Raw genomic sequence first — 16,756 nt, forward strand, 5'->3', positions numbered from 1 at the left:
CCGGGGGCTGAGCCTGCCGCCGCCCCTGCGCTGCTCGGGGAGCGCGTGCTCAACGCGTCTGCCGAGGCGCAGCGCGCGGCCGCCCGCTTCCACCAGCTGGACGTCAAGTTCCGCGAGCTGGCGCAGCTGGTCAGCCAGCAGAGCGGCCTCATCGCCCGCCTGGAGCGCCTGTGCCCGGGGGGCGCGGGCGGGCAGCAGCAGGTAACTTCGGAGCCTCCCTGGATGGCAGCCACTTGCTGCATCGGCTGCAAAATGGGCCTCGTGCAAACCCACGATCTCTTTATCTGCAGTTCCGAAATTCAAAAACCCCCGAAAATCGGATTCCTGCCCGCCCACTGTCATAACTTATTTAGGTCAAAACGTGACTGGTGGCTATGTATGGTCTTTACTTATCCACTTTATGTGAATATTCACAGAGTCCTGGAATTAAGCATATAATTATTATTATCATAGTTTTGGTGGCTGGCCGGTATGGGGATTTGAACCCTTGACCTCGGGTGTTGTCAGCACACCGCCACGTTCTGCCAACTGGGTTAACCGGCCAGCCCCTAATTAAGCATTTTATTATCACGTAGATAGAGACCAGAGACCCCCATTGGGGCCGTTATGTAAAGTACATAACACTCCCTGTATCACTGTCTCGATCCCGCCGTGTTATTTCTGAGTTCTGGAACATGTCTGGCCCAGAGTTTCGGATGACATTGTTGCTACCTTACAGGATTGGTGGGAGGATTCAGTAAGTACAGAAAAGGAGACAGGTAGGAGGCTGAAAAGTACAGAAAAGGAGCTCCAGAGCAGATATTTAAGCCCAGCTCCGTCTGCACTTGAAAGGCAAGAATTAGGCTTTGGAGATGAGTCCTGGGACCAGGACACCCCCTTCCTGACCCCCAGCTCATCTGGGAGCAGGGAGATTTACCCACCATCCCTGGCCCCTGAGGAGACCGGACCTCTTGAGCTGAGGGTTAGTATAATTACCTCTGACTTTCTTGGTCACTCCAGGTCCTACCACCTCCCCTGGTACCTGTGGTTCCAGTCAGTCTGGTAGGTGGCACCAATGACACCAGCAGGAGGCTGGACCCATCCCCAGAACCCCAGAGAGACCAGATCCTGAGACAGCAGGGACCCTTGGCCTCTCCCATGCCTGCAGGGCACCCTGCTGTCCCCACCAAGCCAGCAGGTAAGATGCACGCAGGGCTGCTGGGGAAGTGAGAAGCCAAGGATTCCCAGTGCAATGTGGGTAGAGGGAAATACAGGAGTCAGAATTTTAATGGCCGATCCCACTCATGGTGAGAGGACTGGAGGAAATGATGTTCTTATTCTGATAATGGAACAGGTAGATATGGCTCTTATTCTGATAATAATAAAAAAAAGACCAATCTTCTTACTATGGTATGAAAAAAGGAGAGAAGTTACTCTTATTCTGATGAGGGGATGAAGAATTTAGGACTGCTACTTTGTTGAGAATTTGAGCTAGTTCAGAATGCCATGTTCAGGACTTATATTCTGGTAAGGAGACCATAGAACGAGGGTTTAAGAACCCAGACTCGACATTTGCTCTGGTGTTTGAAGAAGGACCTAGTCTTCGTGAGGTAAGAAATTGGGTATCATGGCTCTTATTCTGGTGAGGGAATGGGAGAGATAGGACTTTTATTCTGGTGAGGGGACTGGCAAGAATCAGGACTTTTACTCTGGTAAGGGACTGGTTGGCCTACGTTGTGCCTCCCCCATATCTTTGCGCCCACAGGCCCATGGCAGGACTGTGCAGAGGCCCACCAGGCAGGCCATGAGCAGAGTGGAGTGTATGAGCTGCAGCTGGGCCGGCATGTGGTGTCAGCATGGTGTGAGCAGCAGCTGGAAGGTGGAGGCTGGACTGTGATCCAGCGGCGGCGAGATGGCTCTGTCAACTTCTTCACCACCTGGCAGCACTACAAGGTGGCTGTGGCTGGGCAGAAGCAGAGTTGGTCAAGGAACTGAGCCTATTTCTGACCTTCTGACTTTTCTGCCCTGCCAGGTGGGCTTTGGAGAGCCTGATGGGGAATACTGGCTGGGCCTTGAACCTGTGCATCAGCTGACCAGCCGTGGGGACCATGAGCTGCTGGTGCTCCTGGAGGATTGGGGAGGCCGTGGGGCACGTGCCCGCTATGATGGCTTCTCCCTGGAGCCTGAGAGCGACCACTACCGCCTGCGGCTTGGCCAGTACCATGGTGATGCAGGAGATTCCCTTTCCTGGCACAATGACAAACCCTTCAGCACCGTGGACAGGGACCGAGACTCTTATTCTGGTGAGGAGAGCTCTTATTCTGGTGGGAGGGTAGGGGTGGAATCCCTGTCCTGGTGAGGGAATGAAAGAAGGTGGGGTAAGACTCCCCTCTGGTAAAGCAAGTCTCTATTCTGGCAAGAGAACAAGGGACCGCACTTTTATTCTGGTGAGGGGATGGGGAGCCCAGATTCTTCCTCTGATGAGGCAATAAAAGTTAGGACTCCTGTTCTGGTGAGCCAGGACTCTTACTCTGGAAAGGAAATTGAGATTTTTTTTTTCCTGGATGAAATAATGAGCAGCAGACTCCCAGTTTTCAGAAAGGGTGAGAAGGGTTTTACTTGTACTTTGGCAAGGAGATAGGGAAGGAATTAAGGGTATTACTCCAAAGAAGAAAGTGAGAGGCCAGGGCTTCTATTTTGGTGAGGAAATGGAGGATCACGGCTTGTATTCAATGAGAATGGGGAGACTCAGGGGATGCCTTGCAAAAGCCTTGCACTGTGAGGTGCTAGCAGAGCCTTTTATTCTGGTGAGAAGACATGGACTCTCTCTCCCATCAGGTAACTGCGCCCTGTACCAGCGGGGAGGCTGGTGGTACCATGCCTGTGCCCACTCCAACCTCAATGGCATATGGCACCGTGGTGGCCACTACCGCAGCCGCTACCAAGATGGTGTCTACTGGGCTGAGTTTCGTGGTGGGGCCTACTCTCTCAAGAAGGCTGCTATGTTGATCCGGCCCCTGAGGCTGTGACTATCTGTCCATCTGTCCCCCAGGCTCCAGAGCATGCTTTTCACCTGGAGCCCAAGTTGTCCTGGCCACACCTCCTTGATGGCTCATGTCCCGCAGACCTTCCCACTGTCGATCTGCTCCCCAGGGCCCCGAAAATGGGACCCAGGAATCTCACCCCCACCCCCAGCCAATATCTCCGACCCAGATGGCTCCCCAAGGGCATTTATATCTTGGTTTGAGCTCTTATTTTATAACAACACAAAGTAGCCACAGACCGTGTCTGGTTTGTATGTGCACCTGGCAGGGGTCACTCCCTGTGCCCGCCCTCCTCTTCCTCCTCCTCCTCCTCCTCCTCCTCCTCCTCCTCCTTCAGGTCCTCCAGGATGAGGTTGTCCAGTTCTTCCAGGAGGCCGCCCTGGCTCAGGCAAGTGGCCACCGTGGAGCCACTGCTGATGTGGGGGTTGCTGGGATGGAGGACTTTGGGCAGGTGGTTCTGCTTCCGGCTCTTGGGGTGTGCGCAGGATGTCCCAGGCACATGGGGCTCTGGGGAGGGAGAAGTGCTGAGGTCATGGGGCTAGAGTTCCCCTCAGACTCTGGGGACGAGGGGGCTGAAGCCACGTGGGCTCTGGGGGCCAGAGCTACAGGGAATTCAGAGGTGTTGAAGCTACAGGAGACCTAGGGAAATGAGGGTCACCCGAGACTACAGGGGACAAAACACAGAGACTACAGAGGCAGAGGCCATGGGGATCCTGGAACACGGAGCCACTGGGGTGAAACCTCAGAACCTCGTGGTCAAGACCTCAGAGGCCAAGGAGACTGGGAGCCATGGAAGACATGTGGAAGGAAGGGCTACCATGGGATATGAAGTGGCCACAGACACTGAGGCTTCAAGGAGCATGGGGAAGGGGACAGAGACCTTGGTACTTGAGGCCATAGGTAGATGCAGACTACTCAGGGTCGGGGGAGGCTATGGGGATGCACTGGGATGACACCTGGTGGGGGCCTCACCTCTGCGGTTGTAGCAGTCTGCTGCTGAGCAGGAGTGGGTGTGGGTGCTGCGGCGATCCGTGTCCCGGTCCCAGCGCGGGGGCAGTATCCGTGTTGGATACACGGGGAAGCCGCACCCGTAGCAGGGGGACGGGGACCCCATCTGTGCCCAGCCCCTGGGGGCGGGCAGGGCTGTGAGGGGCTGAGGGCGAGGCTGGGCCGGGGTGGGGCCAGGGCAGGGAGGGGCAGGGCTGGGGTGGGACAAGGGGTGGGGGTCAGCGCCCTCACCGGAAGTTGTGCCGACACTTCGGGCAGTGGAACTCAGCCAGACCCCACATCTTGTCGGCTGGCACCGGCTCGTAGCGCTTCCGGCATTTCCGGCACCGGGATACCTGGGGGTATGGGGAGGGGACAGAGGTTGTCAGAGGTGTCTGGGGTTGGGGTCATGGCTAGCTGTGTGCTGCAGCAGCTGCCCAACTCCATTTTCACTGACTTCACAGTGGTAGCCTGATATTGACCAGGGTGGGAATATTTACACCATGGAAATTGGCAAACACTACAAATCTGTGCTCCCTCTCCTCCCTTGCAAGAGCTAGGTGAGCATTTGCCAGAAGCACACTACTGGTCAGGGGGTTCAGAAGCCAGATTTGGGGGCTTGGGGGTCAGGTTTGATTTCCATGGCAGCTGTCGAACTGTTGAATCAGGCTCTAGGGGAAGGGGTTGGGCTTCTTAAGTTGAAGGTCTGAAGTCCAGCTCTGGATTGGGGGTTGGGATTGGAGATGGAGGTTGAGCTATGAGGTTGGAGGTCAGGGGTTAGGCTCTCAGGGGTTGATGTCCTTAGGTCAGAGGTACAGCCACTGAGGGAGGGGATCAAGAGTGGAGTTCAGGATAGAATCGAGGTCAAGTTTTGGGTTATCACCTCCTTCCGCTGGGGCACACGGCGCCACCAGACATGGTCACAAGAGGAGCAGGCGAACTGCCGGTCAACGGCAGGGATAAGGTCGTCCTGGGCACGCTGGAACATGCGTAGGTTGGCTTCCGTCAGCGGCAGGAGGGAGGTCGCCACTGCCTGCGGAATGCAGTGGGTGGGGAGAAGAGGGGTGTCACCCCTCCTCCACCAACAGAAACATATGTCAGCCCTCCTCTCCCTACAGATGCCTCCTCCTCCTGCCACTATGGATGTCCCCCTCTCCCCCAAGGCATGTCCTCCTCCCCCCTCCCACACCCTGGCCTCCCCCTAGCCACCAACTCACCTGGATGTCCTGGTCCTGCTTCATGTCCTCTGGAGGGTCCTGGGTGGAGACACCAGGGGCTGAGACTGGGGATGGGGCTCAGGCCTCTCTCACCTTGTTTGCTGGGGGAGGGTTCCCTGATCTGGGGCTCTCAGATGGTGACACAGGGTCCTGTCCCATATGACAGTGGGATGCCCCTAACTCACCAGGAGATACAGCAGTGCCCACTTATTGAGAGCCAGGTGTGACCTCATAGCAGCCCTGAGAGGTAGGCACACCTGTTATCCCCATTGCTCAGGTGGGGAAACTGAGGCCCAGAGCTAAGGGAGCACTTGCCTGAAATCACCCTGATGAAGTGTGGTGGAGCAGGCCTGGACCTCATACACTTCCTTGCCTGCAAACACCACACACGTTCACATTGTCGCCTCTTTGAGGCTGTGTGGCTTTAGGCTAAGTGCCTGGGCTCGGGATTCAGATAGATGTAGGTTCTAATCCCGGCTCTATCACTTCCAGCTGTGGGAATGTGGGTAAGCCACTCACTCGCCTGGGTCCCTATTGAGGGGCATCTAAGAGCCTACGCTCTGACTCCAGGTGGCCAGGGTTCAAATCCCAGTTGCCACCTGCTTGCTTCAGGAACCTGGCAAGTGACTTCATCATTCTGTGCCTCAGTTTCCTTGTCTGTAAAACAGGGATGATAAATAATACAGCCTGTCTCATGGAGTTGCTGTGGAATGAAATAAGTCGATTCCTGGAGTCTTGCCACATGGGAAGTGCTCAATCAGTGCTAGCCTTTGCGATTATTTTTATCGTACCCTTTATATATAAGTGTAAAGAGTATAATACGTATTTTATTATACTCTTTAACAACTCTACGTTGCGCCTTTCAGGCAGATAAAATCCAGTCTACTAGCCACCAAAGCTAAGTGGCAAAGTGGTTCGCCTGTGCTTCAAAGCCTTCATTCATTCATTCATTCATTCAACACATGGGCTGGCCTCCCTTTCTCTCCTCCCACACCTCCTGCTCATCCCAGCCTTTCCTCCTGTGCCAGGAGCTGCCACTGACAGGTCCCTTCTCACCTTTGCTCACACCATTCCCTTTCCCTGGACGACCCCTATCATCCATTCACCTCCTCTTTCCTTCCCAGGGCTCACTCCTCCCCATGCTTGAAGTGTCGGCATCACCTCCTCCAGGAAGCCTTCCCTGACCTCTAGGCCTCCCCTACGGTGGCATTAATCCTGGTTCATTTCACTGCCTGGTTTCTTGGCTCTTTCCCACATTTAACACAGTCAGCACGTAATGAGCGCCTACTGTTTGCTCCCTGGCCAAACGCACAATTGAGAGGTGGAAAAGTGAATGGGGTTGGATGTGTTGACCGACAGTGCCCAGTCGCTCCTCATCCGGAGGGGGTCACCATGGATGGCTCGGGTCCCCTCTGCTCTTCCTTCTGTTACCCAGTCTTTTGAGGAGAGGGGACAGGTTACCTGGGCATCCAGGTCGTTACTCAGTTCCTGTCCATCTCTCTGCTTTACTCCTGGTGGGAGAGTAAGTGTAAATGAAGGGCCCTTGAAGAGTCTGTGGGGTTCCAGGCCGCGCAGAGCAGCAACGCAGACCCTCCCAAGGCTGGGACCTCCAGGGCGGATGATCTCAATCCTGTCCCGCACCGCACCGGGACCACCAGCTTACCGTACACGATGGAGCGACCCACTCCGGTGTGGTCGCTGTCGAATTTCCTCATCAGAGCCCCCGCCTTCTTGGAGGACACCTTCCCATGAAACTTCTCCCGGAGGCGCCGGATGCTCTTCTCCAGCTGGTTGGGGACAGGGGGCTCCAGTGGGGGGAAGGAGAGGAGCGATCGCCCCTCCCCCATCTCTAGGCATCCTTCTACCGGCCTGAACTTGACCCTTGGTTTTGGCCTCCGCAACCCTCCCCCCGCCCCCGCCCCATCCCTCTACGGCATTTCCTGGAAAAAGCCAAAGTCCCCACAGGGCACTGGGGGAGGACGCGGACTGGGACGAGCGTCCCAGCCTACGGGGTCATGAGGCTGGCCAGGTAATCCCTGGCCTCTAACCCTTGACCCCGCAGCCCCCGCTTTTCCTCGGGGAGGCCGCATTTCGCTCTGGGGGATGTGGGAGTCAGTCTCCTCTCTCAGGGAGGCGAGCGCCAGCCAGGCGGAAGGTCTGGGCTTCCGATGGGGTCCCCAGGAACTGCGAAGCCGCCTGCGCGCCCCCAGCCCTTCCTCGGCGTCTGTCGCGGCCCCCCGGCCCGGCCGGAGCCATCTCCTACCTCCACACCTTCCTGAGACATGGTGACGGCGGTGGCGACGCAGGTCCCCGCGGGGGTCCGCACTGCGCGGCTCAGCCGCCCCCTACCTGGGCGCGCCCGTCGGTCCAGCAGCCGCGCAGGGCAGGGGGCGGCGCCTGGCGGCCAGCTCCGCCCTTCCTCCCCGGCCCCTTTCGCTTTCGATTCGGGGGGGACCGGGGAGCGCTGGCTCCGCCCCGGCTCCGCCTCTGCTCCTGCGCCCCAAACCCAGGCGGGCGCCCGGGGTCTGCACCCTGCGGCGGAGCGCGCAGACCTCGGGCGGGGGAGGCGGCGCGGCCTCTGCAGTCGGTCACATGTCCCCACGCTGCGCGGGGTCCGCGTCTTCACGTCCCTCGTGGGGGCGGGGCCGCATCCGAAGGCCGCGGCGAGTCCCCGCGTCCCCCCCTCCACCAGCGCGCGCTCCCCCAGTTCGTCACCTTCTTCCGCGTCCTCCTCCCTACCCCAGGACCAGGCGCTTCTTAGGACCCAGGCCCCTTTTCTCGCTCTGAGTCTTTCACTCGGCCACCGTCACCTCTCTGAGCCTCAGTTTACTCCTTTGTAAAATGGGGACGATCACAGTGCCTGCATCCTGGAGCAGAGAGAGCGTGCCCGGGATGCTCCAGGAGAGAACTTAATAGCGTCTGGCATGCCATAGACACTCAACTAAGTTGTCACCGGGTCTTATGTACTACGTCCCCATAGCAGGGACAGGCAGTGTATGGGTGGAAGAGGGCGAGGTGCTCGTGAGAAATACAGATTCCTGGGCGCTAGCAGCCCGGCACAATCCGGCTGTCTAGGGTCTCCAGGGAATCTGCATTGCAAACCCGAAGATTGAGAACCCCGTGGGACAGGACAATTTCAACCCAGCGCAGGGGCTGGGGTGACTCAGGTGGAGCTCTGGCCCATCCTGGGGACATCAGAGATGGCTTTACAGGCAAGAGAGAGTCCAGTGCTTTGGGGCAGGTTTTCTCAACCTGGGCACTTTTGACATCTGGGGGTGAATAGTTCTTTGTGGTGGCGGGCTGTCCTGTTCATTGTAGCCCAGCATCCCTGGCCTCCACCTGCTAGATGCTAGTGGCACCCCTCTCCCAGTTGTGGCAACCAAACATGTCTCCCGACATTGCCAAATGTCCCCTGTGGGGCAAAGTGGCACTGGGGTAAACGACTGTACAGATTTTTTTCCATTGCTCACTGCTGTCAGTAAAAATGTTGAAGCTCCACCCCAGATGGATATTTATTTATACATTATATACAAATACAATTATACCAGTCTGTAGACTATTATATGTTATATTATATAATTCCTATTATATAAAGATATATTCTTTAGAAAGTGGAAAATGGAGATTAAAAAATATAGATGTTCTGAGGTTTTCCAGTTGAACCCTAAGCTTTGTTTGTTGGGTACATATGCACCGCACTCTAAAGACTATGTCAGTGACTTGCAAGCAGTTCATGGTTCCTTGTGGCTAAGTGGTGGAATTTCAGGCAGGGCCAGGGGACTGTAGCCTGCACACAGGAGCTGGGATTTTTATCTTGACGGAAGTGGGGAGGTCGGGAGGGGCTCTCCCATCGTAGTTGCCAATTACTAATCAGTTTGCCCAATGGAAGGGGAGGTCACAGCTATGTCCCATCCCCTAGCCAGGGTGGGCACCGAATGGGCAGGAAACAGGTGGGAGTCTGATCCAGCCTCGACACAAATCAGGTCTGCTAGGTTCTAATCCCAATAGACACCATGATGAGCACCTACTCTGTGCCACACACTGTTCCAAGCATTGCAGACACAGCAGCGAACAAAACCAAGATCCCTGCCCTCATGGAGCTGGCATTCTAGTGGGGGAGACAGACAAGAAACAAATCTATAATAGGACAGGATATGGTAAGTGCTATGAGATGAAAAATGAGCTGGGGTAGGGGAATGGGTAAAGGGGGATTAGCAAAGGCTGCAGGAAATGACATCTAAGGGGAGACCTGAAAGAAGTGAGAGGAGGAGCCACATGGATACTTGGGGGAAGAGAGTTCCAGGCAGAGGCAACAGCAAGTTTCTTGGGGCTTTCAACATGGCAGCTGGGCTCCCCAGAGCAAGTGACCCCAGAGGGTGAAGCCTGGTGGAGCTTGTACCTTTGTATCTTTTCATGATCTAACCTCAGAAGTCACATGGCATCACTTCCTCTATGTTCTGTACATTTACTTATTTATTTGTTGGTGGCTGGTCGCTATGGGGATCCAAACCCTTGACATTGGTGTTACTAACATCATGCTCTAACCAAGTGAGCTAACTGGCCAGCCTATGTTCTGTAAATTTAAAGCGAGCCATTAGAACCAGCCCACATTCAAGAAGAGGGGAATAAAGACCCCATCCTCTGTCCCCTCCTGCCCACCCATCTCCTGCTGGAGGCTCTCATTGCTGAGCCCAGAAGGAAGGAGGGCAAGGATGCCCATTGATGCAATCAGCCTCTTTTTAGGGCACAGGACCATGGAAAGATGGATGAAAGTTTTGAAGGACAGACAGGAGACATAACCAGAGTATTGAATATTTACATTTGTAGATGAACAGAATGGCAAATATTCCCAGCAATCACATGGGGACACCACCTACCTGTCAGGAGTTCTGTTTGAGTTTCGTGACTATCTTGGCCCAGGCTGATAAGGTTTGTTTATGCAGTGGCATGAACATTACTGTGTTCTATCCTTTATTTTTATAAAAAGACATGCAAAAGGAGAAAATTCACATGCTGAAAACAGTGATAAGAAGGGTAGCCTCTGACAATTTAGTATAATTGAGTCAGAGATGGAATTCGTTAGATCCATCCATTCATTCATCTATCAGATGCATCAAATGCTTCCTATGTGGCAGGCATGGTGCTAGGCACTTCCTATGTGGCAAACACCATTTCTGCCCTTCTAGAACTCATAGTCTTAATGGGAAAGAGAAACAGGAAGCAGATGATACCACAAGTAATTGTTTAATTATATTTTTGAAATATACCCCCCAAAAAAGTTATTGGGGGATCCATGAGGAGGGCTAACACATGGGAACCTGACCTGGGCAGGGTGGTCAGGGAGGGCTTCCTGGAGGAGGCACCCCTTGAGCTGAAATCATAACACTTTCTGAAACACTGTGCCAAGTGCTTTAAACTATGTATCTCATTTAATCCTCAAGTGCTTTAAACTATGTGTCATTTAATCCTCAAGTGCTTTAAACTATGTGTCATTTAGTCCTCAAGGGCTTTAAACTATGTATCTCATTTAATTCTCACAGCAACCTGATGAAGAGGGTAATATTATTAAAAAAGGGAAAACTGGTTCAAGAACTTCCTCAAGGTCACTCTGAAAGGTGAATAGCAGTCTCCAAGGTGAAGAGGTGCTGGGGAAAGGAAGCAGCTTGTGCAAAAAATCCTGAGGTGGGAAAGGGCTTGGCCCATAGCAGAAAGCGAGAGGCCAGAATGGCTGGGGCTTATTGAGCAGGGGGATGAGTGGAGAGAGGTGAAGACCACGTTGTGAGTGGACCAGCCAAAAGCAGCACATCTTGACCTTGGGCTGGACCCTTTGAGGCTTAAGCTGGGTGGCTCTGTGTTTAATTGTGATCGAAATGGACATAATTGGAACATATGTGTGCTTTTCACAATCTAGTCAGTATCCCCTCCAGTGTAACCAAATAAAAAATACTGGGAATGCCTAGAGTTGGAGAAGGTATAGGGAAATGAGAAATCTGCCAAACCACTGGGAAGAGCATTCTTTGCCCAAACCTTCAGGCATAGCAACATGGTGAAATCTGCTACTAAGATATTAAGTGGCTGTAACCACATCTTTCTTTTTCTGTCTTCTGATGCTTTGACATCTGGGGCCTTGCTGACCCTGGGGAGACTGCCCCTCCCAGGACTGGCCAGTTCCGAGATAATAAACAACTTTCCCCTGAGCATGCCTTTCAAATGGAAACCAAACTCACACTTCCTCCACCTCCTCTATCGGGCTCTCACACTCAGGGCCACCTATCCACTTGCCCTGATCACCCCAGGGCTAGGTACCTGACAACTAGGGACAGCCCCTATGCCCTAGAGCCTGCTGAAATAATTCAAACTAGCCAATCCTAACCCTGCTGACCCTGCCTCACCTTTTCCTTCCCATGGAAACCACAATAAAGGCTCCTGCCTATGTCTCCCCCTCACTCCCTCTGCCTCCTGGCCCACCCTGGTGCTCCCCCATGTGGCTTTGTATATCCCTGTTGGCATACTGTGCCTCCTGTTTCTAGGGATCTGTGAGTATAAACTTTTCCCTTCATGACAGTCATTTCCACATCTGCATGTCTTACCACACCTGATTAAAACAAATCCTGGGGACCCTTAAAACACATGCCGACCCCATGACCCAACAGTCTCACTCCCAGAACTACTTAGCCATGAACACAAAGTTGCATGTAAAAGGTATTCATTGTGACCTTGTTGCTAAAATCGAGAAGTGTCCATCTAAAGGGGACTGTGCACATAAATTAGGGATGTCCATGCAATGGGATATTATTATACAGTTCTTCAAAAGAATGAGCTAGATTTCTTTCTGCCAATATAAGGAGATGGCCAGACATAGAGTTAAGCCAATAAAAAGGCAAACTTCCAAATAATTCATATGATCTTTTTTGTTGTTGAAAAAATGATGAATTATTTATGTTGGTATATATATATATGTACATTGTATACATATGAGGGGTCTTCAAAAATTCATGGAAAAAGTTGAGTTAAAGATAATGTGAATTCTTCCATGAACTTTTTGAAGACCCCTCATATGCATATACATGTATATAAAACATATGCTGGTATGTACATGAGAAAGTCTGGAGATATAACTAAACTGCTTGTGTGCATTTCTGCATGTGGACATCCACACCACCTTAATTTTCCATATCGCATATTTCTCTAACAATTGAATTTCCTTTGCAGCAAGCATCTGTCACTTTTGTAATCAGAACGCTTGTGTGCATTTCTGCATGTGGACATCCACACCACCTTAATTTTCCATATTGCATATTTCTCTAACAATTGAATTTCCTTTGCAGCAAGCATCTGTCACTTTTGTAATCAGAAAAAAAAGAGTCCAGTAAGATAAATCCAATTTATTTTTTAAAATAATATGCACGAAAACCTTGAAATATATCTTTGATAATGATGCCTAAGAGGTGAGAAGTAATGTGGGATTTTATAATTTGTGTAGCCCTCAGTGAATGGAATGTCCTTACAGCACAGATTTCTATTGTTTGAGTTTTGCGAAATCACCTTCATACTTTTCCAGGAATGCATTATGTGCAAAAGTTGGGTAACCTGTTTGGGGGCTGTGCTCAAATGAATTTGGTGAGTGGAGAAACTTGTTGGGTTCCAGGCTGTCTGCGGAGTGTGCCCTGGGCCTTAGTAGCTTAGTATCTTAGTATCAGTGCCCTGGCCTATGTGTCATTGTCCCCTTTATGGATGAAGAAACTGAGTCTCAGAGAGGTCACGTAAATCATTCAAGGCACCCAGCTTATAAATGGCATAGTCAGGACTTGAACTCGGGCCACCTGACAGCCAAAGCTCCTTCAAGCTGGAATTGACATAGAGAACTGAGATGAAGCGGGCACACGGTGGAACCAGACAGTCTTGGTATGTGTCACTTCCTAGCTCTTGGAGCAATTTCTTGACCTGGGTAAATACCCAGGAGTGAGATTGCTGGATCATATGAAAAGACTATGTTTAACTTTGTAAAAAACTGTCAAACTGTCTTCCGAAGCGACTATCATTTTGCATTCCCGGTAGCAATAAATGAAAGTTCCTGTTGCTCAACATTCCATCCAACACTTGGTGTTGTCCGTGTTTTGGATTTTAGCCATTCTAATAGGTATGCAGTGGTATCCCATTGTTGCTTTAGTTTGCGGTTCCTTAATGACATATGATACTGAGCATCTTTTCATATGCTTGTATGCCTTCTGTATACCTTGGTGTCTGCTTTCAATTGGGTTGTTCTTTTGTTGTTGATTTTTGGGAGGTTTTTGTGGTATACTTTGGAAATGAGTCTTTTATCAGATATGTGCTTTATGAATATTTTCTCCCATCAGTGGCTCATCTTTACACTCTATTAGCCCACTTACTTTTCAGAGTCCTCAGATAGCTGCTCCTTACCTTCCATCAGAGAGACAGGGTGGGCACACTCCATCTTATCTAGAGCCAGAACTTCGGGCCGGCCCGTGGCTCACTCGGGAGAGTGCGGTGCTGATAACACCAAGGCCATGGGTTCGGATCCCTATATAGGGATGACCGGTTCGCTCACTTGGGAGAGCGTGGTGCTGACAACACCAAGTCAAGGGTTAAGATCCCCTTACCGGTCATATTAAAAAAAAAAAAAAAAAAGAGCCAGAACCTCAGGGCTTGACTATTTTAAAGAAAAGTCAAAGTATCATATCATTTCACCCATAAATATTTAACATATTTTTTAACAGATAAGAACTTTTTGTTTTGAGCCTAATCACATATCATTGTCATGCACAAGAAAATGAACAATAATTCCTTAATATCATCTCATACCCAATCTATGGTCAGTGTTTCCAGATTGTCCCCAAAATGTTTTATTTTTGGTTGATTCATTTTATTTATTTTTATTTTTAAGTCCTTTTATTATTCTTTTCTAGCAAACAGCTGCAGGAAGGTTGGCTTATTTTCATCAGGATCCAAACAAGGTCTACATATGGCACTTGGTAGATATTTCTATGAAGTGTCTTTTGAGCTATAATAGCTCTTCCTCCCTTTAGAAAATGTCCCTTGTTTGCAGAACCCAGTGGATTTTCTGTAATGTGGTACCTGTGCAGAAGGCACACACACTCTTAACTACCTCAGCCAGGAGACCCTTATATTTTCTGCTCTCATTCCATTGGACAGGACCCATCACGTGTCTCCACTCACCTGCAGGAGAGGCTGGGAAACGTCATTTAGTGTAGTAGACAGAAAGCAAGGAATCAGGTGAGCACATCACACTGTTTCCACCACACCCTCCCCCACCTCCCTGGAGGAGCTTCTGACTTTAAATTAGAGGCCATGCAGGGAGGGAGGGACCATATGTCAGCTGCCCAGAGAAGGTTAGCAGAAGCAACATCCAGTTTTCTGAGGCTGCTGGTGCAGCGGGTCTGATAATGAATCCGTGTCCACTGTCAGTGGTGGCTCAGCCCAGTGGTCACTGCAGCTGTGTCTTCTCCAGTACTGGTCTGTGTCTGAGACCTCATTCTCTTCTCTTCTGGCAACTCTGTGAGATCCCAAGTATTTCTTAAAAATCAGCTTTTTTTAAAGTGTGATTTACATATAAAATTCATCCACTTGAAGTGTATATTTCAATGATTTTTAGTACTTGACTGAGTGGTGCAACCATCACCCTGACTGAGTTTGAGAACATTTTTATCCCTCCCATAAGAGCCCTTGTATCTATTTATATTCAATTCCCATCCCCACTCCCAGCCTCAGGCCACCAGTAATCTTTATAGATTTGCTTTTACTGGACATTTCATGTAAATAGAATTATACAATATGTATCTCTTGTGTCTGCTTATTTCACGGAGCATAAGGTTTTTGAGGCTCATCCGTGTTTTAGCACATGTCATTAGTTCATTTCTTTTTATTGCAAATAATGAATAGTATTCCATTGTATGGATACACCAAATTTTGTCTATTGCTCCCAAGTATTCTTTTTTTTTTTTTTTAAAAAAAGATGACCGGTAAAGGGATCTTAACCCTTGACTTGGTGTTGTCAGCACCACGCTCAGCCAGTGAGCTAACCGGCCATCCCTATATGGGATCCGAACCCGTGGCCTTGGTGTTATCAGCACCACACTCTCCCGAGTGAGCCACAGCCCGGCCCATCTCCCAAGTATTCTTAAATAAACTTTTCTGCTTAAATCAACCAGAGTTGGTTTCTGTGATTAAGCTAATAACCCTTACAAATTTATGTTTATTTATTTGGCAACTGGCCAGTGTGGGGATCTGAATAATTTTAAAATTTTCTATCTGTTTTGTATAAGACTGACATGATTTAAAAGTGAAACAAATGTACAGAGAGAAGTGGGACATCCTGCAGCCCCAGACAGAGGAATTAGATATTTATATATGCACACAGGTGGATGCGTGTCATAGGCACCTGGTATTGCCTTGCAAGTCATTTCCTTGATCCACGTGGATTTCAGCTGCACCTGCAGCAGACAGTTCCATGCAACTCAAACTCCCACCTCAAGTTTGGAAATTGAACAACACATTCTCAAATATTATCAATGTGCTAAAGGAAAAATCATTAGGGAAATTAGAAAATACTTCAAAAAAAATACTTTGAGACAAATGAAAACGAAAACACAACATACCACTTATAGCTGTAAATGCCTATATTAAAAAAGAAGAAAGATCTCAAATCAGCAACCTAATTTTACATCATAAGGGACTAGGGGAAAAAAAAGACATACTAAACCCAAGCTACCAGAAGGACAGAAATAACAAAGATTAGAGCAGAGATAAGTGAAATAGAGAATAGAATAACAACTGAGTATCAGTGAAACCAAAAGTTGGTTCTTTGAAAAGATCAACAAAACTGACAAACTCTTAGCTATAATGACTAAGAAAAAAAGAGAGAAAATGCAAATAGCTAAAATTAGAAATGAGGGTTGACCAGTTAGCTTAGTTGGATAGAGTGTGGTGCCAATAACACCAAGGTCCAGGGTACTGAACAGCTGGGGGAAAAAAAGAGCAGGGACATTACTACTGACCTAACAAAAATCAAAAGGATTATAAAAGAATGCTATGAACAATTGTAGACCAACAAATTAGATAATCTAGATGAAATGGAGAAATTTCTAGAAACACATGAATTACCAAAACTGACTCAAGAAGATATAGAAAATCTCAACAAACCTATAATAAGTAAAGAGATAAAATTAATAATCAAAAACCTCCCAACAAAGAAAAGTCCAGGACCAGATGGCTTCAGTTGTGAAGTCAATCAATAATTTAAAGAATGAATACATGGGCCAGCCCGGTGGCGCACTGCTACAGTGCGCCGCTTGCGAGCGCGGCGGCGCTCCCACCGAGGGTTCGGATCCCACATACAGACCGGCCGCTCACTGGCTGAGCGAGGTGCGGGCACAATACCGAGGGTTGCGATCCCGTTGCCGGTCCCGCCCCGGTACGGGCGCGACACTGAAGGTTGCGATCCGTTGCCGGTCACGAAAAAAGACAAAAAACAAAAAGGAAAAAAAAAAA

At 50.0% G+C, this 16,756-nt stretch overlaps 2 protein-coding genes across 2 annotated transcripts in view; one reads left to right on the top strand and one right to left on the bottom strand.

Moving 5' to 3' along the window:
* Positions 1-3,259, top strand: part of ANGPTL6 (angiopoietin-like 6) — a 3,715-nt gene extending 456 nt beyond the window's left edge. The window contains exons 2-6 of the mRNA XM_008578027.1: positions 4-201; positions 1,000-1,177; positions 1,745-1,932; positions 2,012-2,282; positions 2,818-3,259. Coding sequence (XP_008576249.1) covers positions 4-201; positions 1,000-1,177; positions 1,745-1,932; positions 2,012-2,282; positions 2,818-3,008 — 1,026 coding nt within the window. The 3' untranslated portion in view covers positions 3,009-3,259. The remainder of the gene's footprint in view (positions 1-3; positions 202-999; positions 1,178-1,744; positions 1,933-2,011; positions 2,283-2,817) is intronic.
* On the bottom strand, positions 2,512-7,807 carry LOC103594763 (chromosome unknown open reading frame, human C19orf66). The gene is made up of 8 exons (XM_008578024.1): positions 7,491-7,807; positions 6,891-7,014; positions 6,689-6,738; positions 5,228-5,266; positions 4,894-5,043; positions 4,263-4,366; positions 3,996-4,150; positions 2,512-3,530 (listed from the first exon to the last, which is right to left on the bottom strand). The coding sequence occupies exons 1-8, from the start codon at positions 7,509-7,511 to the stop codon at positions 3,295-3,297; spliced, it is 879 nt and encodes a 292-aa protein (XP_008576246.1). The 5' UTR covers positions 7,512-7,807; the 3' UTR covers positions 2,512-3,294.
* Between the last annotated feature and the right edge of the window lie 8,949 nt (positions 7,808-16,756).

Source organism: Galeopterus variegatus, unplaced genomic scaffold (genome assembly GCF_000696425.1).
Source record: "Galeopterus variegatus unplaced genomic scaffold, G_variegatus-3.0.2 Scaffold1619, whole genome shotgun sequence".
Taxonomy (NCBI): Eukaryota; Metazoa; Chordata; class Mammalia; order Dermoptera; family Cynocephalidae; genus Galeopterus; species Galeopterus variegatus.

Coding starts and splice junctions, on each gene's coding strand:
- LOC103594763 (XM_008578024.1), bottom strand. CDS start 7,511: ATGTCTCAGGAAGGTGTGGAG. Junction 5,267..6,688: donor GTAACGACCTGGATGCCCAG/GTAACCTGTCCC, acceptor GTCTCCACCCAG/GACCCTCCAGAGGACATGAA. Junction 3,531..3,995: donor AGACTGCTACAACCGCAGAG/GTGAGGCCCCCA, acceptor CTCCCTCCCCAG/AGCCCCATGTGCCTGGGACA.